The sequence below is a fragment of the Sapajus apella genome, unplaced genomic scaffold (assembly GCF_009761245.1).
Source record: "Sapajus apella isolate SASKATOON/1434 unplaced genomic scaffold, GSC_monkey_1.0 scaffold150, whole genome shotgun sequence".
Classification (NCBI taxonomy): Eukaryota; Metazoa; Chordata; class Mammalia; order Primates; family Cebidae; genus Sapajus; species Sapajus apella.
The window spans coordinates 1,844,123-1,871,777 of NW_022437090.1; the positions used below are offsets into that span (position 1 = coordinate 1,844,123).

Sequence of the window (27,655 nt, forward strand, 5' to 3'; positions counted from 1 at the left end):
ATGGGAGACACTTTTCCTGAACAGCACCTGTTCACTTCACATATGTCACGGAGATCTGTGATTAGGGACCTCTGACAGCACCTCTCTAACTCTTCTGGGACATTGTGATCTGTACCCATGGACAATGGTAAACTTAATAAATGTAGTATGGGTTTGGACTCTCCCCCTCTCCTTGGGTCTCTATTCCCTGAAACACAACAATACTGAGTTAGGCTAATTAACAACTGTAATACCCTCTAACTGTTTAAGTGAAAGGGAGAGTCACACATCTCTCAAAAGGTGGAAATGATTAGGTTTAGTGAGGAATCACCTCAAAAACCAAGAAAGGACGAAAGCCAGGCCTCTTGTACCAACAGTTGGGCAAGTTGTGAGTGTACATGAAAAGTTCTTGAAGGAAATTAAAGGTGCTTCTCCAGTGAATACATGAATGGTAAGGCAGAACAGCCTTCCTGCTGACACAAAGTTCAGTGGTCTGGAGAGACAGTCAATCCAGCCACAATATGCCCTCAACCCAACCCTAATCCAGAGTGAGGTCCTAACTCTCTTTAATTCTATGAACTTAGAGAGATGAGAAGTAACAGAAGAAAAGCTGAAAGCTAACAGAGGTTGGCTCTTGAGGTTTCAGGCAAGATGCTATCTCCGTAACATAAAAGTACAAGATGAAGCAGCAAGTGCTGATGTAGAAGCTGCAGCAAGATCACGGATGAGATTTTCAACGTAGATGAAACAGACTTCTATCGGAAGAAGATGTCATCTAGAACTTCATTAGCTAGGAAAGAGAAGTCAATGCCTGGCTTCAAAGCTTCAATGGCAGGCTGACTCTCTTAGAGGCTAATGTAGCTGGTGACTTAAAGTTGATGCCAACACTTATTGACCACTCTATAAATCCTAGGGCCCTTAAGAATTATACTAAATCATCTCTGCCTGTGCTTTGCAAATGGAACAAAGACTGGACGACAGCATGTCTGTTTACACCATAGTTTGCTGAATATTTTAAGCCCACTGTTGAGACCTAATGCTCACAAGATTCCTTTCAAAACATTACTGCTCATTGACAATGCACCTGATCAACCCAAGAGCTCTGATGGAGATGTTCAAGGATATTAATGTTGTTTTCATGCCTGTTAACACAATATCCACTCTGCAGGCCATGGATCAGGAAGTAATTTTGACTTTCAAGTCTTATCATTTAAACAATACATTTCATAAGGCTATAGCTGCTATAGACAGTGATGCCTCTAACGGATCTTGGCAAAGTACGTTAAAAACCTTCTGGAAAGGATTCACCCTTCTAAGATGCCATTAAGAACATTTGTGATGTTGGGCTTGGTGGCTCATGCCTGTAATCCCAGCACTTTGGGAGGCCAAAGTGTGTAGATCATGAGGTCAGGAGTTCAAGACCAGCCTGACCAATATGGTGAAACCCCGTCTCTACTAAAAATACAAAAATTAGCCGGGTATGGTGGCACTCACCTGTAGTCCCAGCAACTTGGGAGGCTAAGACAGGAGAATCACTTGAACCCGGGAGGTGGAGGTTGCAGTGAGCCAAGATCGCAGCCCTGCACTCCAGCCTGGGTGACAGAGTGAGACTCCATCTCCAAAAATAAAAAAAGAATATTTGTGATTCACAGGAGGAAGGAACACTATCTACATTAACAGGAATATGGAAGGAGTCCAACCCTCATGGATGCCTTTGAAGGGTTCCAGACTTCAGGGGAGGAAGGAACTGCAGGTGTGGTGGAAATAGCAAGAGAACTAGAGTAATAAGTAGAGCCTGAAGATGTGGCTGAACTGCTGTGATCTCAAGATAAAACATTAGTGGGTAAGTTGATTCATATGCATGAGCAAAGAAAGTGATTTCTTGAGATGGAATCTACTCCTGGTGAAGAAACTGTGAACACTGCTGAAATGACAACGGAGGGTTTAGAATTTTCCAGAAACTTAGTTGATAAAGCAGTGTCAGGGTTCAAGAAGACTGACCTCAATTCTGAAAAGAAGTTCTACCATGGGTAAAATGCTACCAATCAGCAACACATGCTACAGAGAAATATTTCTTGAAAGGAAAAGTCCAACAAGGTGGCAAACTTCACTGCTGTCTTACTTTAAGAAATTGCCACGGCCACCCTAACCTTCCGCAACCACCACCTTGATCAGTGAGCAGCCACCAACATGTAAGCAAGACCTTCCTGCAGCAAAAAGGCTACCATCTGGGCTCCAGGCATATTTTAGCAACAAAGTTTTTTTTAAAACTTATAAAAAGACAGAGCCTTGCTCTGCAGCTCAGACTGGAGTGCAGTGGCGCAATCTCAGTTCACTGAAACCTCCACCTCCCAGGTTCAGGCGATTCTCCTGCGTCAACCTCCTGAGTAGCTGGGATTACAGGCACGTGCCACCACACGTGTCTCTAACGGCTCACAGAGACAGGGTCTCGCCATGTTGGCCAGGCCAGGAACAAACTCCTGATCTCAGATGATCTGCCCATCTCAGCCTCTCAGATTGCTAGGATTACAGGCATGAGCCACCATACCCGGTTGCACAGCATTTTTTAATTAAGTGATGTATATTGTTTAAGATATAATGCTATGGCACAATTAGTAGACTATAGTGTAAATCTAACTTTTACATGCACTGGGAAACGAAAAATTTGTGTGACGTGCTTTACCGTGTTATTCACTGTACTGTGGAAGTCTGGAAGTGAACCTGCAAGGTCTCCCACATATGCCTGTATATTAGATTATTACCCCCATTTTTCAAAGTTCCAAGTGCTATATAGTTACTTAAGATGTTTACGGTATGAAGTATTAGAGATCAATAAATAGCCTCCATTTTTAAAAGTTCTAAATTTGTTATACAGTATATGAAGGAGTAAACAGGGAACCATTACAGCCAATAATGAAAAGATGGTAGCAATATACAACAAAAACAAATATGTCCAATCTACATGAATGAAAAGAATCAATCACCCAGACACTAGAAAGGTCTACTGATATCAGTAATGAGAAATGAGACCTATATTAAAGCTCCAAAGCAAGGAAAAATGATCACATACTATCAACATAAGGAAGATTTATCAGTTCCACTGTGCTGCTTGTCTTGATTATAGCATTCAACAGAAGTGGTGGGTGGAATACCATGGAAGTAAGAATTTGGAAGGGCAGGAAATAAATAGAAGAGTATGCATAGCATGGTAACACTGATATTCCTGGGACACCAGTGTCATTGTGCCCCTTTCCTGCTGAAGGACTCATTTACTAAAATATAGGCTATCCAGTACAAATTCTGTTTTTTGGTCTTTGTTTTTTTTGTTTTTTTGAGACGGAGTTTTGCTCTTGTTGCCCAGGCTGGAGTGCAGTGGCGTGATCTCGGCTCACTGCAACCCCTACTCCCAGGTTCAAGCGATTCATCAGCCTCCCAAATAGCTGGCATCACAGGCATGCACCACCATGCACAGCCTGGCTAATTGTGTATTTTTCGTTGAAATAGGGTTTCTCCATGTTGGTCAGGCTGGTCTCGAACTCCTGACCTCAGGTAACCCGCCCGCCTCAACCTCCCGAAGTGCTGGGATTACAGGCATAAGCCACTGTGCCTAGTCCAAATTCTTTAACTTTAAAGGCTCTTCCTCCCACAAGGAAGGCCTCTTAACTCCTGCCAAAAAAAAAAAAAAAAAAAAAACGGCTTATTTCCTATATACTACACATGATCAACTCTTCCTCCAAATCCAGGCTCCTATCGGTCCTACAACCTGGAATAAGGTTCCCATTCCTCTCACCCTCCTAATCTTACTCAGTAATCCAAGCTCAGCTGGCTTTCTACTTCCTCTGTAAGAGAAGCCAATCACCCCAGCTATGTTAGTTTCTTTAAACTTAGAGTATCTTAGATTCTTTAAACTCTGTAAAGCTATGGAGCATTTACCTGATGATATAGTATTCATGATTTATGTGTATGCATACATGCAAAATCTTATTTCCTATCTAGATTTCATTCATGATACAGGTTTTTAAACACTAAAAGTAACTGATCTTGGCCAGGCGCAGTGGTTTATGCCTGTAATCCAGCACTTTGTGAGGTCAAGGAGGATCACTTGAGTCCAGAAGTTGAAGACCAACCTGGGCAACATATCAAAACCCTGTATCTACAAAGCAAAAGATTAGCTGGGCATGGTATCAAGCACCTGTAGTCCCAACTACTCAGGAGAATGAGATGGGAGGATCGCTTGAGCTCAGGAGTTGGAGGCTGCAGTGAGCTATAATTGCACCACTGCACTCCAGGCTGAGTGACAGAATAAGGCCCTGTCAAAAAGGGTGAAAGAAAGGATGGAAGGTAAGGATGGAAGAAAAGGAGGGAAGGGGAGGGGAGAAAAGAAGGGGAGGGGAGGAAGTCGGGCAGAGAATAGGGGGAGGAGAAGAGGGTGGAGGCGAAGAGGGGAAGGGAGGCAGGGAGCCAGTGTAAGACAGAAGCTGTTGTAAGATTTGGGCTCCAGGTGGATGACTTCAGAGACAATTTAAGAAGGCGAGGGTTCCACATATGCTGGGTACTGTCAGAAAGTGGGAGTAATCCTATGAACAGATATTTCATAAAATTTTACCCATTGGTGCAGGGAGCTAGAACAGAATAACGCTGTAATTGGTGGAGAAGTAGCAGTCACTCATATTGGTTCAGATGAGGGTATCTTTAGGGTGCCACAGTGACCACGTTTTTGTCTGTGCTTAAACAAAATGATGGTGTGGCCTGCTCTATCTTACTGCATCCTGGTCTTGGAGGACCCTTGCCTGAGGCTGGGGTCCTGTGTGATTATTTATGGCCTCATAAAAGCACAGCACAGCTGTGAGGGCCACACTAGCTTCTACTCCTGTTTTCTCACTTGATCCTTCCCCAGAGCTTGAGAGCTTCTCAATACTTGAAGACTTCATGAATAAAATCAGTGATATTAATGATTTTTTGATATCATAAAATGAAACAAATCAACATCTGAAAGATCAACATAATTCAGTTAACCACTGTCTAACAGTTAGAGGCTGCTATACTCCCAACTCAGTAACAAGGGATAACAGCTTCACAGCTGAAGGGAAAAAAGTGACAAATGTGTAATTCATAAAATGTGGAGCCCCTTCATTCCTCCACGGTGTAGTAGGTCCCCGTGTTCTAGTCTCATATTACACGCCAGGAATGGAGGATCAAAAAAAGAAAGGCCCTTGTCCTCAAGCAGCTCACAGTCCAGTGGGGTAATAAGGGTTCACAACGCATAGGCAGACACTGAGAAGCACTGCCACAAGAGGGGGATGGTCTGTACCTCCCAAGGACACTGCATACAGACCAAACAGGGACCTCCCCGCAGAAGATCATGGCAGCACTTAACCCTGCAGGTCCAACAGGAGTCAGCAGGCCCAAGAACTGGAAGGTACAGAGGAGGAGGAGATAAACCGGGGGCTGTAAGGGATTTTCCATCCCAGTCAGAGGAAAGCCTTCTAAGGCTGTGGTGAGTGAACCAGAAGGCAGCTCAGGGTTTTGGCAGGGGCTCTCATCAAGACTTGATGAGGGCCTAAATACATAAAGCCATGGCAATGTCTATCAAAAGGAAGGAGTGCCGTGTGGGCAGCATTCAAGCTGTATGATGGGGCCCGCCTCACCAACTGGAGAGCTTAATGACATCAACTTAAAAGCAACAAAGGCCACTGTTGCCTCTAGAGTACTTTCTTCCTCTGAAAATTCTCGTGATATGAACACTAATTCAAGTATGTTACCTGGTGTTCTTCTGAGGAGTCAGCATAACCTGGCCTTCTGACGTGATGTCTATGATGCAGTGTTCAGGAAGAATTCCCATGCCGCACAGCTGGATATCTTGGGAATTTGCTGACCCTATCAATGTATGTTCCTAAGAAAGAATCGAATTCATGATTAATACTGTACTCTTACATGCACACAACTGAAATCGTTTACACTGAGCTCTCTTATGTCATCTTACTACTTTAGCTAAAATATTTTTTATGTTTATTCTTATTTTATTTTTGAGACGGGATCTCGCTCTATGCCCCAGGCTGGAGTGCAGTGGTGCAATCTCGGCTCACTGCAACCTCCGCTTCCTGAGTTCAAGCTATTCTCCTGCCTCAGACCCCCCAGTAGCTGAGATTTATAGACATGCACCACCATGCCCAGCTGATTTTTCTGTAGTTTTGGTAGAGACAGGGTTTTACCATGTTGGCCACACTGGTCTTGAACTCCTGAGCTCAAGTGATCCATCCACCTCAGCCTCCCAAAGCGCTGGGATTACAGGTGTAAGCCACCACACCTGGCCTAAAAGATTTTTTAAAAGCAAATGGAGCCAGGCATGATTCAAACAAAAGCAGGAAGAGAGCTAGATTTGGCCTGTGAAGAGTAGATGGCTGACCCTGATCTAGACCAACTCGCCCTCTCCCATGGCTTTAAATGCTGTCTTCAAATAAACCACATCTCCATCACCAGTCAGGAGCTACATACTTTAGTTCCACTTTTTCCCCACCTCCACGATCACTATCCCAGTCTTAGTCCCTATTTTTATTTTTTTCAGATGGGGTCTTGTTCTGTCACCCAGGTTGGAGTGCAGACACACTATCCATGCTCACAACAACCTCACCCTCCTGGGCTCAAGCAATCTTCCTGTCTCAGCTGAGATCACAGGCAGGCACCACCTGGACCAACTAATCTTTTTTAGTTTTTGGAAAGACAGGGTCTCAGTGTGTTGCTCAGATTGATCTCAAACTCCTGAGCTCAAGCAATCCTTCCACCTCAGCCTCCCAAAGTACTGAGAAAACATGTGTGAGCCACTGTGCCCAGCCTTAGTCACCACTATTTTCTGCCTACTCAGCCTACTTGACACAACCTGGATGTCTGAAGATACGTTAAAGGGAACAAAGGCCAAAGTGAAAGTCTTGTTCCCATCTCCCCCAACCCAACAGAAGTCAATTTCCTTCTCCAATAATAATGGTACCACCCCCAGTCAGTCAACTGAACGGCTTAGATATGATCCTTGAGTCCTCTTTCTTTCCCTTACAAGCCCATACCCACCCCATGTCAATCAGGGAAAATCTCACAGATTTTCCCTCCAAAGTCTATCAAGAATCAGCTTGTTTTCCCCACCTCCATGACCACATCCTTGATTCAGCCTTCAGGATCTCTTGCCTGTGGATACAGAGCTTCCTACTATGCCTCCATTGCATGACACCCTCTTCCGCTCCCACCACAACAGCTGGTCATGTCATCTCCTATTTAAAATCTTCTAAGATTGGGCCTGGTAGCTCACACCTGTAATCTCAGCACTTTAGTAAGCCAAGGCAGGAGAACTGCTTGAGCACAGGAGATCAAGACCAGCCTGGGCTGGTCCTTGTCTCTACTGAAGATAAAAAAAAAAAATTGAGGCCAGGCACAGTGGCTCACATCTGTAATCCCAGCACTTCGGAGGGCTGAGGTGGGCAGATCACTTGAGGTCGGGAGTTTGAGACCTGCCTGGCCAACATGGTGAAACCCTGTATCTACTAAAAATACCAAAAAAAATTAGCCAGGCGTGGTGGTGCACACCTGTAATCCCAGCTACTTGGGAGGCTGAGGTAGGAGAAGTGCTTGAACCTGGGAGGCAGAGGTTGCAGTGAGCTGAGATCACGTCACTGGCACTGCAGCCTGGGAGAGAGAGCGAGATCCCAACTCAAAAAAAAAATTTTTTTTTTAATGAGGCAGAAAGATCACTTGAATCCAGGAGACTGAGGCTGCAATAAACCATGATTGTGCCACTACACTGTCACCTGGGTGACAGAGAGAGACTGTGCCTCAAAAAAATAAAATAAAAATAAATAAGACTAAAACCTTCTAGTGGCTTCTCTTTGAACTTCCAATAAAGCCCAAATTCTCACCCAGGCTTACGAAGCATTCTACAACCTGCCCCTGCCTATTTCTGCCTGGCCCTCACTCCCACCATCTCCCTCTCACAGAGCACGTGCCAGCCACATGGTCCTTCCGTCTGTTCTTGGAGCACACTGAGCCTATTTCCATCCTAATGCCTTTTACTAGCTGTTTCCTCTGTCTGAAACGTTCTTCCCCTGATCCTGATATGGGTCACTTCTTATCATTTCTATCTCAGCTTTTAATGTCACATCCTCAGGGAGCTGTTTCCTGAGTTCACAATTAGAAAAACCCACTGACATCCTGCCCTCTTTTAACTCCTTCCATGACACTGACTGACTGTGGGTTGACTGTCCATCTTGTATTCTTAGCACTTAACCAATGACTGGCATGTGTAGGCATTAAGTAAATATAAAATAAAAATAAATGCACAATCATTTCCCTTTGTGTGGTAATCAAATAAGATAAAGTTAATCATGGACAGGATTTCAGTCTCTTTATTGATAGATGGGTATAATGCTTCTCATGTTACTATAAAGTATTCCAGGATAAAGAAAGGGGGTGTATATTCCAGAAGAGCAGGAGAACTGTACAACTGGAAGTAGAAAGAACTTCAGAGATGTTTTAATCCAATGCCTTCCAGTGACTTCACAGAGATATGAAGTGATCTGCCCAGCATCTAAATTGACTTTTGAATTTTAAGGCAAAGAAATAAAAATGCTCAGCCTCCAAATTCTACCATCCCACATCATGGTATCACTTTACTGAAGCAAAAACTGTCTTTGGGCTGAGATCATCCTTTTAAATGTGCTTTGTCTTGGAGATATGCTTGGTGTGGGGTTAGCTTGGGCAGTCAAGAAATCAACACTGCCTCAGACTCTGCCAAACAGGGCTGGCCACACAGCCAGAAACAGAACCCAAACACCTCCACACAAGATGACCAGAAACATCTGATGACTCTCCAAACATCTTTAAACAGCTTCTTTGTTTAAGTTTTTAGTCACGGAGTAGATATGAATGATAGTTTTTTCTTGATGTGTGTGTTTGTGTGTCCCAATTTAAACTACGTTACAATGGAAACAAAAAGAATTCCTAGTTATGAGAAATAAAAAGGACAGAATACTCAGGTCCTATTCTAACACTGCACGTCCTCCCACATAGTCAGCTCATTAGCTTTACTGTCCTGGTCACACTCATATGAATATCCTGACTCAAAATGCTACCAGCACTGTTCAGAAGCAAAGTAAGTAATGTAACAATATAACTTTTTTTTTTTTTCTTTGAGATGGAGTCTGGCTCTATCACCCAGGCTGGAGTGCAGTGGCATGATGTCAGCTCACTGCAACCTCCACCTCTTGGGTTCAAGTGATTCGCCTGCCTCAGGCTCCCAAGTAGCTGGGACTACAAGTGTGTACCACCACCCCTGGCTAATTTTTATGTTTTTAGTAGAGAAAGTGTTTACTCATGTTGCCCAAGCTGGTCTCAAACTCCTGATCTCAAGTGATCTACCCACCTCAGCCTCCCAAAGTGCTGGGATTACAGGTATGAGCCACCATGCCCAGCTTATAATACACCATTTTTTAATAGGCAAAGACAGTATGCGTATAATAAACCATACAGAGTATCAAACAAGAAAGTGGAATGCAGAATCTTTTTTTTTTTTTTTGTATAGTGCTTCTGTTTATGAAGTATTTCTGTATCTCCAACCCTCACAGAAACCTGGCAAACCAGCCTGAGACACTTGCCTCCATTTACAAAGGAACTAGATTAGAGGGAGCAAAGGGCTTAGCCACAGACTAGAGAGACAGGTCACTCCTTCCCACCCCAGCTTTGCTGCCACTGAACCACAGCACCTGAGACATGGGCACAGGAAGGTATGCATCAAAGACACAGTCTCACTCACAGCACATCAACACACTGCGTAAGATACTTATTAACCACGGGCCTTCTCAAAATGACACAAAGCTAATACCCCAGGACCTCTCCAGGCTTTTCTGAAATGAAACCACACAATTCTCGTAGAACTGTTTCCCACGTAGTCAGCTTGTTAGCTTTACTTTTCTGGTCACATTCACCAAACCCACATATGTGAGGGGAAAGAAATTGAGCCCTAACCGTTATCAACTCTGTGTCAGAGTGGTGCGGTCCATCACATGTAACAAGCAATTTGTGCTCTGGGCTTGACACAACCCATTCTGGACACTCCTCGAATCTGTGGAGTGTCTCTTATCTTCCTAATATGTCCCATGATTTACAGATTTCAGTGGATACCAATATTTCTCCTTTTTTCCGTTCCATGCTCTGACTCACTCAGTCTCTAAATAACCTATAGTTTTTAAAAATAGATTGATAACCTAAATTTTTAAATTTTCCTAAGAGTTACTGGAAACATAAATTTCATACCAACTGGTCCTAAGAACTTTATACATTTCTTGTGAGCTAACAAACTGCTCACAAAAGAAAGTGCTTCGTACAACCACAAAAGCTTTAGCATACTTACTAAATGAATCATCTAGTCTTTCAAGTCATCCATTTTTAAAGTTATCTACTTAATTCCCTGATACAAGTCTTATTAAATAATGATAGGAAAGCTATTTAACTTGTTGGAAATCATATCAGAGTATCTTTTTTTATATTGTCAAGTTGAACAACATGAAAGACTAAAAAAGGAAACTGAGCCCAGAAACCCAAGATGGTTCCCTAACTCCAGCTTATTCAAATAAAAACCATCTGCTAACTCTGTTTTTTGAGTATACACGGTTCCCCAAGTTTACTAAAGTACTGTGAACTATTATCCTATTTCATAACAAGAAACTAGGAGCAAAGCACATTACTTCACCTTTAAATAGTACACCAGAAGCTCATTCAAAGCTGGGTCAGCATTCAGATTGACAAGGAAGCATTTATCATCCCCAACTTTGATGCCTGAAGACTGAAGAGATATTCCAAGACTCTCAAGCTGCTTCTGTCGTTCCTGTAAATGTATCAGAGAAGTATTAATTCCACAGCTATTGAGGCAGTGAGATATCCAAGCGCTTACATTACAATGTTACAATAATTCAACAGCGTTGTAATTCAAATACATTCTCTTAGGCTATGGCATTATAGATCTATTGCGTTTTTCCCTTCTTTCCAAACATCTAATTTTTATTTTGTTAATTCTATTTTGAAAAATAAAGTCCATTACATATAGTAACTAACTGTACTGGTGAAGTCTGTTTTCACTCTTGAAAATACCTAACATCTTGAATTCATCTCATTTAACTCTGCATATATGAGCAAAGGTGTGTGCACTTTCTTCAACTGGGATCCTTCTTTAACGCCAAGAAGGATCAATACACTCTCCTGCTTGACATCTTCAGTGACCTCCCGGCCAGGATAAAGGCCAAACTCCCTCAATAAAGTTCACAAGGCCCTTCAACCTTGTTTCCTCTCTGGCTTCATGTCTTCTCACTCCTGTCAAACCCAGCACTGCATGAAACAAGCTCCAAGTCCTTGAAAGTGCTAAGAATGTTCTCTGGGCTGAGGGCAGTGGCTCACGTCTATAATCCCAACACTGTGAGAGGCCAAGGCAGGCAGATCACTCGAGGTTGGGAGTTCAAGCCGGCCTGGCCAATGTGGTGAAACCCCATCTCTACTAAACATATAAAAATTAGCCAGGTGTGATGACAGGCACCTGTAATCCCAGTTTCTTGGGAAGGTGAGGCAGAAGAATCACTTGAACCTGGGAGTTGGAGGCTGCAGTGAGCCGAGACCACGTCACTGCACTCTAGCTTGGACGACAGAGTGAGACTGTCTCAAAAAACGTTCTCTGTGCTCTCTTTAGCTGCAGTGATTTTATACCTCTTTCTTCTACCTGGAGCAGACGTGTTCTACTTGGTAACTGTTCACTGGGCCATTTCTCTCACACGGGATGCGCGCAGTGTGAGCACGGATCCTATCTTATGTACTGCTGTGCTCCCAGCACTTAGCACAGGGAAGGATACACAGCAAGCACGCGAAACATCAGTGTGGCGAATTCATCCAAAACCCAACAAACTTGCACATGCACTTAAGCACTGGTTTCATAATATGGGCCTTTCCTTTTTTTGTGCCTGTCTCTGAACCCGTACAATATACAAACATCTGTATATGATAAGGGGATAGGCGTGGATCTCACGACCAGACGCTCTGTATGACGGTCGTCAGGAGTGGAGAGGGGCTCTTCAACTATGGGTAAATAGCAAGTAGCAATGAGTCAATTACCCAAGACCTCTGATTCTGGGGGAAGACAAGACAAACCAAGTCATTCAGCTAGGGCCGCACAGTAAGTTTGCAGCGTAATTAAAATCAAGCTTCATAATTTGCTATTTCTAGGCATGCCATCATAATTTATACAATCATTGCAACTCAGCCAATATATCCTGCCCAGAAATACATTACTACAAAATTGAAAGATGTATATTTTGGTCTTGGGTCTTCAAATCAAGTCTTTAAATCAAGTTCTAATAATAAGAACTACAGGGTTCTTTCAGAAGTTAATACTAACCATCAGAGTTTTCTGCACTCAATTCCAAGAAGTAATTATCCTGGCTACAGTCATGTCTGTAAAATGAAGAAAGTAACTACACTTTAAGTTTTCGCTGTTACTAGTTATTACTGTTTCACGCTACCTCCCTGTGCACGTTTCTGCCATTTGAGATTTTATAATAGTAAAAACACTATAAAATTTTTTGTCTAAGCCAAAAAAGGGCATAATAGTGGAAAACTGTCAATTCATTATTGCATTTGCCACCAAAAACTTTAAAGTTTTTCATCATCTTAAAAAAATAACAAATGTTTGCAGTATCTAGGAATCAGGCTCAAAATACAGTTTACTAATATTATCAAATAGTCCTTCTGACATCAGAGGTTGGTTAACTTTTCCTGTCACATGTCCGACGGTAAATATTCAGTCTTTGTGGGCCATGAGGTCTCTGTCTTATTCCTACTGTTGAAACCATACATGATACATGAGCACAGATGTACTCCAAAAAATTTTACAAAAGCAAGTGGTGGACCAGGTTTCATTCACATGTACTGTCTGTCAACCCCTGATCTAGCTCAAGGTTTTGATTTGACTTAAGTGCGTATCTTTTAGTAAGAATATAAAAGATAAAAATAAGGGACAGTGTGGTATAGTAGATATGGCACTGGAATTAGACAATACTCAGCTTGAGTTCTGTTTATGCAAAAATATGATTCAGCATACAGCACTAAAAGATAGTCTTTTTTCTTGAGAGCCTGACAAACTCATTAGCGACTAAAACTACACATAACAATTAAAGGATGGTGAAGTACTGCAGGACATATGGGTCAAAGGGTGCGGACAGGCTGCAGGAATTCCGAGGCAGGGGCATCTGAGGGCCGGCACCCCAGGGCACGATGTTACAGAGCCTGGAGGACCCATGGAGAGTCTGGCTGACTTTCAACCACCCCCAAAATGATGTGAGAAGTCTTTCAAAAAAGAAATTCATTGACTTCAGTTTGCCCGAAATTTCCCAAATTTATCTGCCCATGGACCATGTCAACTGTCTCCAGTCATCTTCTAGAAGACTTATTAATGCTTCGTGGCTCTACTATCAGAAATCGATTTTGGAAGATATCAGTTTGGACTAGGAAGAGTAAGTGATCAAGAGACCAGGTTTTTTCTTTTCTTTTCCGTTTTTTTTTTTTTTTTTTTTGAGACGGAGTTTCGCTCTTGTTACTCAGGCTGGAGTGCAATGGCGCGATCTCGGCTCACCGCAACCTCCACCTCCTGGGTTCAGGCAATTCTCCTGCCTCAGCCTCCTGAGTAGCCGGGATTACAGGCGTGCGCTACCATGCCCAGCTAATTTTTTGTAGTTTTTAGTAGAGACGGGGTTTCACCGTGTTGACCAGGATGGTCTCGATCTCTTGACCTTGTGATCCACCCGCCTCGGCCTCCCAAAGTGCTGGGATTACAGGCGTGAGCCATCGCTCCCGGTCTTTTTTTTTTTTTTTTAAAGATGGAATCTCGCTCCGTTGCACAGGTTGGAGTGCAGTGGCGCAATCTTGTCTTACTTGCAACCTCCACCTCCCGGATTCATGTGATTCTCCTGCCTCAGCCTCCTGAGTAGCTGGGATTACAGGCATCCACCACCACGCATGGCTAATTTTTGTTTAGTATAGGTGGGTTTCATCATGCTGGTCAGGCTGGTCTCAAACTCCTGACCTCAGGTGATCCACCCACCTTGGCCTCCCAAAGTGTTAGGATTACAGGCATGAGCCACTGTGCCCAGCCGCGACCAGGTATTTTCAATGAGAGAAGAAAAACATTCAGCAGCACTAAAGCCTGGGGGCTCTGGAAGGTAAGGCACTAAAGGAGCTGTTGAATAAAATCAGGCAGTGCCCCCAAAAGGGGCCCCTGAGAGAGGAAAAGGGAAGACGCCAACATGAAGCTCCCCGAGATGCTGGCTCACTTAGACCTGCCCTGTTTTCTATCAGCACAATGACTCGTCACAACCAATGTTTACTGTTGGAGCTGCTCAGAATGGTTCAAAGTAGCTTCCAAATTGAACAATTATTGGAATGACTTGTAATTTTTAAAAAAACACACAGATATATGTAATGAGAAACAGTTTATATACGGATCCCTTGTCTGTAATTTGAGGGATATGTTTTAAGATAAGCCAATGCAGGGACACGGATAAACTACGCTGGGCTTATCGTGAACTTTAGAGAAGCCAGGTAATGGGTACCTGTAGATCTCGTATACTCTTCTCTAATTTTTATCTACTTTGAAAATGTCTGCAACAAAAATGTTTCTAAAATCTATTTTAATCCCAGTCTACAGTAATGTAACATCCACTTTATGCTAAATAACAACAGTACCATCCTATAACATCTGACACATACATTGATTTTGGGACAGCACATTTAAAGATGGAATCTACTGAGTGAAAACAGATGGAGCAAGTTCTGTATATTCTCTAATACAAGAAACAGTTAAAAACATCAGGGAATTTTAACTTAGAAATGGAAGCGGAAGAGGCAGAGAGATGACTTTAAACAGATGAACAACTTGGGTAATAACAGTCCCTATCTTGGAAGACTACTGAGAGGATTACATAAAGTGCTGTGGTTGAAAGTGCTTAGCATAGGGCTCAATACCTAAGTGTATCCAATAAAGGATGGCGTTACTGTCTTCATCAGCTACTGTGTATGGGTAGGACACTTAGTCTCTTCGCTATAGAAGAACAAACTAGGGCCAGTGAGTAGAAATCAAAGGAAAAAAGGCTGATTCAGTCGCTGCTCTTGTTCACCAAGAGCCTGTTAGATAGAGTCCCGAGCTTCACATTACCGTATATATTTCTAAAATAGAAGTTGTATGATCATGAAACAGAAAAGCCACAGTGTAAATCTAGTATTAGGTAGACAGACTTTTTCTCCCAATGCTAAACTAGATCTTCCTAGACTGACACTAATGTGCCCATCTTAAGATTTCTGTTTTTTTTTCTTTTGAATGAAGTCTTGCTCTGTTGCCCAGCGTGGAGTACAGTGGTGCCATCTCAGCTCACTGCAACCTCTGCCTCCTGGGTTCAAGTGATTCTCCTGCCTCAGCCTCCCAGGTAGCTGGGACTACAGGTGTGCACCACCATACCCAGCTCTTTTTTTTTTTTTTTTTTTTTAGTAGAGATGGTGTTTCTCCATGTTGGCCAGGCTGGTCTAGAACTCCTGACCTCAGGTGATCCACCCATCTTGGCCTTCCAAAGTGCTGGGATTATAGGCGTGAGCCACCGTGCCTGGCCACTACCCTAAGATTTCGTAACTATCTCTGTTACTAGAAAACGGTGAGAGACAGTCACCTCAGATTTAGGAATTTCATGTTCTTTTCACTGAGTTTTCACATGAAACCAAGAAGTTCATGGCATAATATTTATTACCAGTATTTTTTTTCTTGGCCACATGAACTAGATTGAGTAATTCTGTAATTTCAGGAAGTTCCTTAGGTCTCCAAAGCACTTAACAGAATGGGGTGTTAAGAGCCAGAGGCTACAAAGGAGTTATTTCATTTAATTTTTTAAAAAGATTACTGACACTAAAAAATTATTTCTTACATAAACAATCAAGTAAAATTATATCCTGTTTATCCTTCAAATTAATTTTACCAAGTACAGATTCTCTTAGCTCCAGATTGCTAATGATAGTGCGAGATTTGCCACCAGCCCAGCTGAAGATCAGAAAGGAAGCAGAAACACCATGTGTCCCACCGTGAAAACTGCCGTGAGGTTTCATGTGCTTCACCAGTCAGGAAACACGAACCTGTGCAATCTCCTCCGTCTTCCTTAATTTCTCCTCCCAGGTCACAGTCATTTCCTGGATTAGCTTCTCAGATTCTTCCAGCCGGTCCTTTAGCTCTGGAGATTTCATTGCCTACAAGCAAAACGTTTACTTCATGAAATGTCTGGACGATGCCCTGAAAAAAGGAGTGGCCAAATCTAAAAGGACAAAAGTGACAACCTGCCTCCTCTGGGCTGAACGTCATGCTGAGGTCTGATATCTACCTGAACCATAATGACTGACCTTCCTGGGCTCAGCACCACAAATGTTCTGAGGACCACAGCCTCATCAAGTTATCCAAAATACACCCAAAAGGAAGACTTTTTCTTTTCTGCCACTTTATTGTGAACATACAATTACATTTAAGGATGCAAAAATAGAAAGCTACTAAGGAGTTATTTTTTAAATGCCAATAGGTTATACATCTTGACTCAGACACATGATTCATTCTAGCTGTTACTGATGACTTCGGGAATTGATCCACAGATATACAGACTAAATATGTACGTGCTGCAGACTGGATAGTGTTATTAATATCAAGGAGACAACAAAGTTTCTTCATGGACTGTAAAGTCATGCCTATAAAAACAGGATGAAATGCAACAGATAAAAATATGATCAAGATAATCATCTTGACCATGTCTCTCACTGATTTATTCCCAAAAAACAGGTATGAAAAACAAGGCGAACTCCAGAAATAGCCCCACAGTGCTGAGTAACTGTGGGAAGAGAAATGATAATGAAAGCAGGAATCCTGAATCTGATATTTCATTCTACTTTCCCAGGAGGATGAGCACTTGGGTTGCAAGTCAGAGTGGTGTGGGTTTTCAAATTTATTAAAGCAACATTATCCATTATAGAATACACAGAAGACAGCTATAATAGAGTACCACTAAATACATGGGTACTTACTTCTACTATAAAATATTTTCTACAAACATAATTAACCCACAACTTGGAAATGCTAGATTATGAAGGTATGGAAGACTCAAGATTTTCCTTCTGGTTTCTACCAGGTAACAAATGAGATTCAACAAAAATCCTTCTCTCCATCATTTTCTGCACAAAAATTAAATTACATACAAATGGTCTCCAGCATCTCTCTCTTCCTCTCCCTTATTCTATTATGCCTCTCTCTTTTGTCTGCCACCTGAATGGAAATGCAAACATTTTCCAAATTCTCTTTATCTGCTCCTGTTCAATCTTTTTAACATCTATAAGAACTCTTTGGATTCCTTTATTTATTACTCATCTCAAAGTTCTCTTGCTATAAGAAATTCACAAATTTTAAGTAGAGTCCTCCTCACTCACAGCCCAGGGGAAGAAAATTCAAGCTCTCGGCTGGCTCCCCCTTCTGGACTCACAGGGACGCACAGTGGTGCATCGTACCTCTGCTTTGGTCAGCTGCTCTCGGAGTTTCTCAACTTCTTCCCGGAGATCCCGGATGATTCGGGCATTAGGGTCCTCATTCACCACAGCGTGGTTAACAATGTGCTTGGCTCGATCTGCATACCTCAGCGTTGAGAGGGTTTCATCGTAGTTATCAGCTGCAGGACTCACAGTAGCCACCATGGCGGTCTTACTGTTACCCCCAAGGCTGTCCTAAGGAGATAAAAGCAAGTTGAGTAGCATTTTAAAGTTGGAAGAACACATCATATGAGAAATGTGAAATCAGAAATGGTGAACAAACTTCGCCAGCTCAAACACGTTCAGCGACAGAGCTAGGGCAGAAAGGCAGGTGTACTGACTCGAGTACTGTGCTGTTTCTTCTCTGCCAGGCTATGCGATTAAAAAGAGGGAGTTTCAGCCTTTGATAAAGGCGGGGGAAATGTCATGAAAAATACCTTTATTTCAGTTGCATAAAAATTAATTCTAAGTTAATGGGTCTTATTTTATAGGTAAGATGATATCACAAGAAAACAGACTACTCAGAATAAAAAAGGACTCCTTAAATGCCTCCAAAACCTTCCGAAGAGTAGCAAGGATGATACTTACTTGACAACCCCCTCCACCACCCTCTGTACTGGGAGTCTCTGTGAGTCCTAATGAAGGCTCAGAAAGTTGCTGTTACAAGCCACCAAGCACCTTGTAAAGTTTTTAAAACATAAGGTACAATTATGGTCTTAGAAAAACAAGTTAAACAAACTTCATTTTCTTCACACTGATAGTACATCAAAAGCTACTAAGGTTTTAAGTTCTAAATAAGCACTTCCACCATTCAGACAGTGGTCATAAGAAGACAGACTCTCTTCAAGAGGCTCAAACTGCTAAGTACAAACAGCTTTAGGACTGACTAGCTTCCAACCAACTGAAAAGCTAGACTTGGGACATTAAGCCTACCGCGCTCTGCTGCACCACAGACAAGGCTGTCTACGGCTACCCTCCTGGTGCCCACACCCCGGTACACTTCCCTTCCGCCGAGTGTGGCCAGGACTTATGCATCCATCTCTAAGGAATGAAAGTGATGGCATGTCACTTGTAAGGGTAGATTTAAAGAAGATGGTGGCTGCTGTCTTGGGTGTTTTCCTTCACTCTGGGGGAAATGGGCTTCCATGAGTCAGACAACGGCCCTAGGAAGAGAGGCCCACAGCAGTCAGTTTGGAAGCAGATCTTCTGGACCCTGCCAACAACCATGTAAGTGAGCAGACACCTCCCCACACCAGTCATGCCTTGAGATGATGACGACAGCAGCCCCCCATCCCCGACACTTTAATTACACCCAGGTCAGACATCCCGGCTAGAGCCACTTCATTAAGCCGCATGCACCCAGAGTCCTGACCTATGGAAACCCTGAGACAATAAATGACTTGTTTCGAACTATTCCCTTCTGGGGGGGATCTGTTACAAGCAACAGATAAGTACTCATACACCAACCCAGGCTGAGATGAATCATCAAGGCAAACAGAAAGAGTGAATACTCTGCAGTAACAGAAAGTCACTGAATGACAGACTCTCAAGATTAGAGGAAACACTCCAACAGGCCAGGAACAGGGAATTCACCAGAGCATGAGAAAACAAACTACTTTGGGGCGGCATGAACCTATGGGCAACTCCTACTTGTGAAGATACAAAGCCTTTCCATTCTTATTACATCTAAAATGTGTTGGAACCATCTGTGATTTCCCCAGTATTTGTGCACACACTTTATTTACTTAGGTCTCCATTTTTTGTGAGGTCAATTTATCACAGAGCCTGGTTTTATTGATGAGAAAACAGGTTTGTTCTGACAATGGAGGTTGATGTAGCACTCTGCCTAAAAATCCAGAACTGGTAAGTTGAACAATATCCTAGCCCGGCTAGATTCTGCCTTCAAGCCCAACATGATTTCCACTCCCCCACGGCTGCCCACAGTACATATTTGATAACACAGAGAAAGACCTGAGGATTAAGTAAGGTGACCTGACATCTTTTCAAATTACCTTGCCCTAGTTTCAGAAACAAAGTCATTCCTAAGGTTTTGCTAAAAGTTCAGGTATGACCACAGACAATATATCCCTTGTTCATATACCATTGCAAGTTCAGTTTTCCACAGAACACATAATTATATTGATGAAGAAAATATAATTTAGTGCATGACACAGAAGGAACTACATATAACTAATTTGGACTTTAGGAAGTCAAAGCCATGACTGTTTGCTTCACTCTTCCCTTCCAGACATTAATCTCACATAGCTGGTGCCCCAGATTTGGCAACTTTGAGAAAAATTTCACGAAGAGTCCCCTGCACATGAATGAAATTCAAATGTGATGCAACAAGAGCGCAGGAGTTCAATCTCATTGCAGTTTGGTTCGCCGGTAACATCACACTGCCCTCTGAGAACCACCACACATTGTCAGCCCACGTCAACAGCAAATGCTATCAGTTGAAAGGGGATTTGTAACAATAATTACCAAAGGAGAAAAGCATGTATATTGTGCTTCAATTTATGCTGAGAAAAGGAAACCTGGCAAACAACAAATGCTTGATATTTTAAAAGCCCTTGTTCATGGAACAACAATACCCTTATGTTAAAAATGACCTCATGCCATCAGCAAAAAGGAAATCGCAACAAAAGAACTGGCACTCATTCAAGGAGAAAGTAGAAAGTGACTTGTTTACTCTGTAATTGTTTAATTAGGCAAATCAGACTAGGTTTGTCTCAAAGGTGGCAACTGCAAATTAAACAGATATAGGGAAAAATTTACTTTTGGAAGTCAGAATTTTTAAAAGCTGAAAGAACTCTATGAAGACATATAATCAAATTATTTCATTTTACAGATGAGAAAGTGAGACCCAGGAAAATAACAGACATTTCAAAGGTCACAGAGCTGGTTCAGAACAAGGCTGAAATTACTCATTCATTCAACTCTTCCTGGAGCTCATCTGTCTAGGGTGAATGCAGGTAAGCAAACACTACATAATAGGAACTAGATGATAGGAATAAATACAATATGGTCTGAAACAAACAGCAGAGAGCCAAATCTTGAAAGGTTAAGGAAGACTCACAGAAATTGACACTGGAGACCCAAAGATAGAGAATAATTACCCAGGGAAAGGGAGAGGGGAGAGAAGGGAGGAGACGCTGAAGAGATGGGAGGGGAAATCATATTCCAAGTTAAATAAGAGTAAAGTCCTACAGGTAAGACAACACTCATCACTTAGCTAGAATTTGTAATACCAAGAGGCACAGGATGAACAATAAAAAGTCAAGGGGGTCAGCTCATGGAGAACCTTGTAAGTCACACACCATTAAAGAATTTGGACTCCATGGCTGGGCGTGCCGACTCGCACCTGTAATCCTAGCAGTTTGTGAGGCCGAGGCTGGAGGATCCCTTGAGTCCAGAAGTTCAAGACCAGCCTGGCCAACATAGTGAGACCCCATTTATACAGAAAAGGAAAAAAGAATTTGGACTTTATCCTAAGGGCCTATGGACAATTACTTAAGAGACTGAGGGTTAAGAATATTAATTTAGAAATATGTTCCAACCTAACCATGTAGAAAGGACTGGACTAAGAAATCTCAAGGGAAATGACTGTTATACAGACAACAGATGAAAATGGCCATCATTAGGGAGGTGGTGGTAGGAATGAAAACAGGGGGAAGAATTAGAAAGGTACTCATTATCTGAGCACTCATTACCAGACGTTACTTCATGTTAAGAGGCCCACATTTAGATGGTTATTCAGAGGACCAAAATTCATCTTAATGTGAAACAGTTCTCCACTGACCACTTAGTGAACGTGTACCCCTCATTTAATGGTTGTTCCATCCTCCCTGGGAGAAGAGCACTCACATCCATCCTGGACCAAATCACCAAGAAGAGCCGCAGCTTCTCTCATTCTCAGATGTTACACGCATTAAGAGCACAACACAATTATAATGCAAATACAAGGCAAAAAAAAAAAAAAAAAAAGTCTCTGTGAAACTGAAAATATTATAGAAAATGAGCAATTTAAAAAAAAGAAAAGAAAAGAAAATGAGCAATTTTACAAGTTCAATGGAAATTATGTTGGAGAATACAGGAAGTATGCCTATGCCAAACTAGGATCCAGGTGACTCAGACTAAGAATTTAAGAAGGAAAAAGCAGCAGGGACCTAAACCCACTTTAAAGGAAAAGGCTCTGAACTTCGAGCAGTTTGGAGAAGGCTCTGGGAAAACTGCTTCAGCTCTGGAACATGTTCTGAAAAAAATGCCCCTATTCACGATCTTTTGTGAAGTTCAAATGATGTAAAAAAAAAAGGATCATACACATTTTTTTCTTTTTCTTTTTTTTTTTTTTTGTTTTTTTTTGAGACAGAGTCTTGCTCTGTCACCCAGGCTGGAGAATAGTGGCATGGTGTCAGCTCACCACAACCTCTACCTCCTGGGTTCAAGTGATTCTCCTGCCTCAGCCTCCCAAGTAGCTGGGATTACAGGTGCGTGCCACCACTCCCAGCTAATTCTTATATTTTTAGTAGAGATGGGGTTTCACCATGTTGGCCAGGCTGGTCTCAAACTCCTGTCCTCAGGTGATCTGTCTGCCTCAGCCTCCCAAAGTGCTGGGATTACAGGCATGAGCCACCATGCCCAGCTAAATCACATATATTTTTAACGAAAAAATCATGACAAATATCCAGCAAACATTTGACTTATTTTTAACACATAAAAGTTACGATTATAACCTAAATTACCTAAACAGCAAATTAAGTGAGCTTTTAAAAAATGCTTTTGGTTTCATTCTTTAAGTACTATGAACAATTGTTTTCATTATTTTCTATCAAAGACTGGTAAACATCAAGGGAGTATCCTTCTAATGAAAAATAACCTTTGATAAGAAGAGCACAGCCTTGGCAAAAAATCGCTGTACAGTAAAGTCAGTGCTGATTCCAATCCCGATCCTGACATTCATTAGTTCTGTACCCTCTGTCTCATCTGACCACTGGGAACACCACCCTTGCCCTTCTGAGAAGGAAATGAGACGATGTCCATGAAGCCCTTGGCACGGCACCAGATACTCCTGCAGCAGGTGCTCCTGGCCTCCAGCCCACTGAGGCCGCTCCACGACCACCCATGCCATTTTCACTATGTCAATTAACAAAAGATATTTCTTGTGGTTGTTTTAAATGGACTCAAGCAGCAATACTGAAACAAGGACAATGTATGACCAGGAAATGTTTCTATGGAAAGTCTGAGGAAGAAGTATCTTATTAAGATCTCTTCTAGAGACCAGGCATGGTGACTCCTAACTGTAATCCCGGCACTTTGGAAGGCTGAGGCAGAAGAATGCTTAAGCCCAGGAGTTCAAGACCAGCCTGGGCAACACAGCAAAACCCCATCTCTACTAAAAATACAAAAATTAGCCAAGTGTGGCGGCATGAGCCTGTATGTAATCCCAGCTACTCGGGAGGCTGAGGCAGGAGAATCACTTGAACCAGGAGGTGGAGGTTGCAGTGAGCTGAGATCGCGCCACTACACTCCATGGTTACCTTTTATGATAAGAGCACCTGAAATATACTCTCTTAGCAAAGTTTTTTGTATACAATACAGTGTTATTAACTACAGTCCTTACACTGCCCATCAGATCTCTAGACTTAGTATCCTATAAAAATGTAAGTTTATCCACTCATTTTTAAAGATATCTATTTACTGTACCATTTTAATGGCTTTTGTGAGAAAGGATTATATTCATCCTCCAAAGTCTTGAATTTTGTTTGCTTGTTTTTCTAATTATTCTACAGGAGAAAACAACTACAAAATATTTTTGCTAGTCTTGCAGAAGAAGAAGTGCTTATGCTGTTTGAGACAGGAAGGAAAAGTAAATTTATTTTTTTTTAGTTAGGGTAAAAGCACTGAGGTATTTAGTTATGTAGACTGACATCAGTGACTTCAATAACAAAATCTGAGTAAAAATGTTCTACTTTAAAAGACTGAAAGTTAGAATCGTCTTTATGATGAATCAAATTGTTTTAGTTTTGTTCCTAACAATTACCTCTTACTATTTTATGTTTGTGAGGTTGCATGAAGAACCATTACAAGGAGTTTTAACTATCACAATTTCTCTACACTTTTATTTAAATTTTAACAGTTCTGCATTTTGGCCAAAGGAAGTAATCAATTTTCTACTGTGGCAAATTTATTGAATTTTAGCATTATATTTAAGAAAGAACACACTGACATTTATGCAAAAAATGTTATAGTGCCCGGAGTTTTGAATTAAAACATTGAATACTAGTAACTCTTGAGAGGAGGTAGAAGCCAGGAGAAACTCCTACATTATTTCGCAAAGGCCATTTTCTAATCATGCTGTGGACTAAATCAGTAACTGTGTCCTTTACCAAGCTACTGGGGTGGCCCATGTTGAACTCATCTTAATATTTTCAACCCCTAATGCAACGCATGCCAGGTGCTCAACAAATTCTTGATTAATAAGAAAATAAAGCATCACAAAACTAAACCGGGCACATGAAATTATTTCTCCCTTTTAAAAATAGAAAAAAAGTATTAAAGGATTTAGTCAGGCGACACCTCTATAAAAGGGTTAAATTATCACTGCAACTTATATCCTCTAATTCCCAGTCCGATATCCAACTCACCATACCATCTTATGAAGACTAAAGGTGTCCTAGAAGGCTGACGGAAGCTGCGAAGCGTCTTTTTTAACCAAACTCCTATTACATGTTATCACTCTCTCTGCCATGGATCTATCACAAACTCATGTTCTAACAGCGTGTGCACATCTTATCTCCCTTACGAGCTAAAGAAGGCAACAAGTGCGCTCCGTCTTCCTATGTTTAAAATGGAGGATGCGTTCTCCTCCTCCCACTGGACATTGGCTTTTTTCTTTCTCACTTCCACTGCTCTTCCATGCTGAATCCATTCATCAGTGACTGACTGTGTGCCCTACTCTGCAGCCTCTAACAACAGAACTACCTAATGTAGATGATGGGGTGATAGATGCAGCAAACCACCATGGCACGTCTATACCTACGTAACAAACCTGCACATTCTGCACCTGTACCCCAGAACTTAGCAAGGTCTGAACGTCTTGAAATCAAACAGAAAACAAGCTCCAAAATATCAGCCCAACAAAAGGGTCTTTGGAAGGCCAGGGTGGCCCAGCTGAGCATGGGGCCAGCGGAGGCTCCTCCTCCATGACTCAGGCAGCAGTCAGATTCACACGAGGCCCTCTCTCTACTCCCCCAAATCTCCGGAAGCAATCATGTGATTCCACGTGCACCCAGCAACCCCACTGCACCCAGGTTCTAGTAAGCTGGGTTGTGAATTGCTAGGAAAAAAACCTATGTTTATTCCATCAAAAATGTCATTACCGTAAGAGCCTAATAATTATACATTTGCCCACCGATGGAGGACATAATACCTGGAAGGGATTAACGCTCTACTCTTTTTCCTTCCTTCTTGCCAACCACCAGAAGTATGCCAGGAAGAAAAAAAGAAAAACTTACTTTGAGCAGCCAAGTGAGAACGGAGTCACGATATGGAACGAATTTATTCTTGTTTTTGCCAGCACTCTGATCTGCAAGGGCTGAGATAACCAGGCCGAGGGTGGTGAGGGACCTGCATGGTGCAACAAACCGAAATAACTACAAAAATGGAGGCTATCATATGTCACAGTTTAGCACAAAGATTGAACACCAAGATGCCCTGGACCTGCATGTGAAAAGGACCCTGTCAGCATTTTGCCGCTCAGTTCAAAAGCACAAAACTTGAAATAGCTATTTTCTCCCAATACTGCTATAAGCAATAAAAACGCTTAGCCCAGTATTTTTTAGCACATAAAAATGTGAGCTGTAAATCTTCAAGTCAAGGTAACACAAAAACCATGTACCTTTAAGAAAGGAAGACAGAAACACAATAATTAAACCACAGTACCAACAAAAATTGTACATATGAGATTCAATAGCAGGACAGCATCTGTGTGACGGAGTTCTATCATCTCGGTTTGGTTTCTTATGACTCCTATGTGTCCTTCTGGGAGCCACAAGAACAGAAAAGCTTCCTACCCATAATGAGCTAACAATTTAGCTTCAGGGAGAAAATTTAACCCTATGAAAGAACTGGTAAACTAAATATTACTTCATAAAGTCTTAGCTTCTTGGACTTGGACAACTCCGACAGTGTTTATAAAAGGAAAAGCTCAATGTGGTTAGTGCATGTTTCTCCAAAGAGCATCACAAAGGTCAAGATCAACGGCTCCACTCGGAGATCAGCTACCCCTGATCTTCTCTACAGCTCAGACCAGTGGTTCTCACCTGGAGAGTAGAGTGACTGTGCCCCAACAGGGAACAGCCATTGAGAGTGAGTTCAGGTTGACCTAACCAGGGGTGCGGGGAGGTGGCGGCTACTACTGCCATCTAGTGGGGAGAAGCCAGGGATGCAGCTAGACACTCTGCAAAGCACAGGATCACCTCCCTATGAAAAGAATTACCCAACCCAAAAGGGCAATAGGATCACTGCTCAGAAACCCTGACCTGACTGAGGCTGTGCTCTTCGGCCCCATCAGGCATCAGGCATCTCAACAAAACCTAAAATGAGCCCAGGCCCGCTGAAAACACCAGAAAAAAATTCCAAATCACCTTGTTATTTTAATAACTACGGATGTTCCCATATTAGCTATTAAATCAATAAAGCAATAAAAATAAGCTTCCAGCACTTACTTGTTTATGTTGCTCCCTTCCTTCAGCCTGTCCCCTGCAGCACCGGTCTTCGTTGCTCGTTCACTGCCAGCTAAATCCACCAGACTGAGTTTGCCCACTTTCTCTCCAGATGTCTACAAGGAAGTCAATCAACACTAAGAAACAGGAACACAGGGCCAGGCATGGTGGCTCACGCCTGTTATCTCAGAACTTGGGGAGGACAAGGAAGAAGGATCACCTGGGCCCAGGATTTCAAGAACACCCTGGGCAACACAATAAGATCCTCTCTCCACAAAAAATTTTTAAAAAACAGCTGGCCATGGTGGTATGTGCCTATAGTCCCAACTACTTGGGAAACTGAGGTGGGAGGTCACTTGAGCCCAGAAGTTCCAGGCTGCAGTGAAACTGATAGTGCAGTCATATAGTTCCAGTGCTATATGATTGCACCTCTGAATTCCAACCTGAGCGACAGAGACCCTGTCTCTTAAAGAACAATACAGGGTGGGAGCGGTGGCTCACACCTGTAATCCCAGCACTTTGGGAGGCCGAGGCAGGCAGATCACCTGAGGTCAGGAGTTCAAGACTAGCTCGACCAACATGGAGAAACCCCGACTCTACCAAAAATACAAAATCAGCCAGGCGTGGTGGCGCATGCCTGTAATCCCAGCTACTTGGAAGGCTGAGGCAGGAGAATCACTTGAACCTGGGAGGCACAGGTTGCAGTGAGCCAAGATCCCACCCCAACCCCCCCACCCGGGCAACAAAAGTGAAACCCCATCTCAAAAAAAAAAAAAAAAAAAAAATATATATATATACACACACACACACACACACACACACACACACAAAAAGAAGTTTTGTCACAACTAAATAGATTTATGATGTAAAACCTTTATTAAAAGTATTTACTCTTACTTCGGTCGGGCACGGTGGCTCATGCCTGTAATCCCAGCACTTTGGGAGACTAAGGTGGGCGAATCACAAGGTCAGGAGATTGAGACTATCCTGGCTAACACAGTGAAACCCCGTCTCTACTAAAAAATATAAAAAATTACCCAGGCGTGGTGGCACACACCTATAGTCCCAGCTACCTGGGAGGCTGAGGCAGGAGAATCACTTGAACCCAGGAGGCAGAGGTTGTGGTGAGCTGAGATTATGCCATTGCATTCCAGCCTGGGCAACAAGAGTGAAACTCCATCTCAAAAAGAAAAAATACAAAAAGCAGTTCTGTCACAACTAAATTTATGATGTAAACCCTTTTATTATAAGTATTTACTGCTACTTTGGTTGGGCACAGTGGCTCATGCCTGTAATCTCAGCACTTTGGGATGCTAAGGCAGGGGAATCATGAG

At 42.4% G+C, this 27,655-nt stretch overlaps 1 protein-coding gene across 5 annotated transcripts in view; it reads right to left on the reverse strand.

Moving 5' to 3' along the window:
- Window positions 1-27,655, reverse strand: part of KIF13B (kinesin family member 13B) — a 192,562-nt gene that overhangs the window by 82,735 nt on the left and 82,172 nt on the right. For all 5 annotated transcript variants that reach the window (XM_032265370.1, XM_032265372.1, XM_032265373.1 and 2 more), the window contains 6 exons: window positions 26,325-26,437; window positions 25,113-25,224; window positions 17,578-17,790; window positions 16,171-16,281; window positions 10,709-10,843; window positions 5,742-5,872 (listed from right to left, as the gene is read on the reverse strand). In XM_032265370.1, the coding sequence (XP_032121261.1) occupies window positions 5,742-5,872; window positions 10,709-10,843; window positions 16,171-16,281; window positions 17,578-17,790; window positions 25,113-25,224; window positions 26,325-26,437 (815 nt within the window). The remainder of the gene's footprint in view (window positions 1-5,741; window positions 5,873-10,708; window positions 10,844-16,170; window positions 16,282-17,577; window positions 17,791-25,112; window positions 25,225-26,324; window positions 26,438-27,655) is intronic.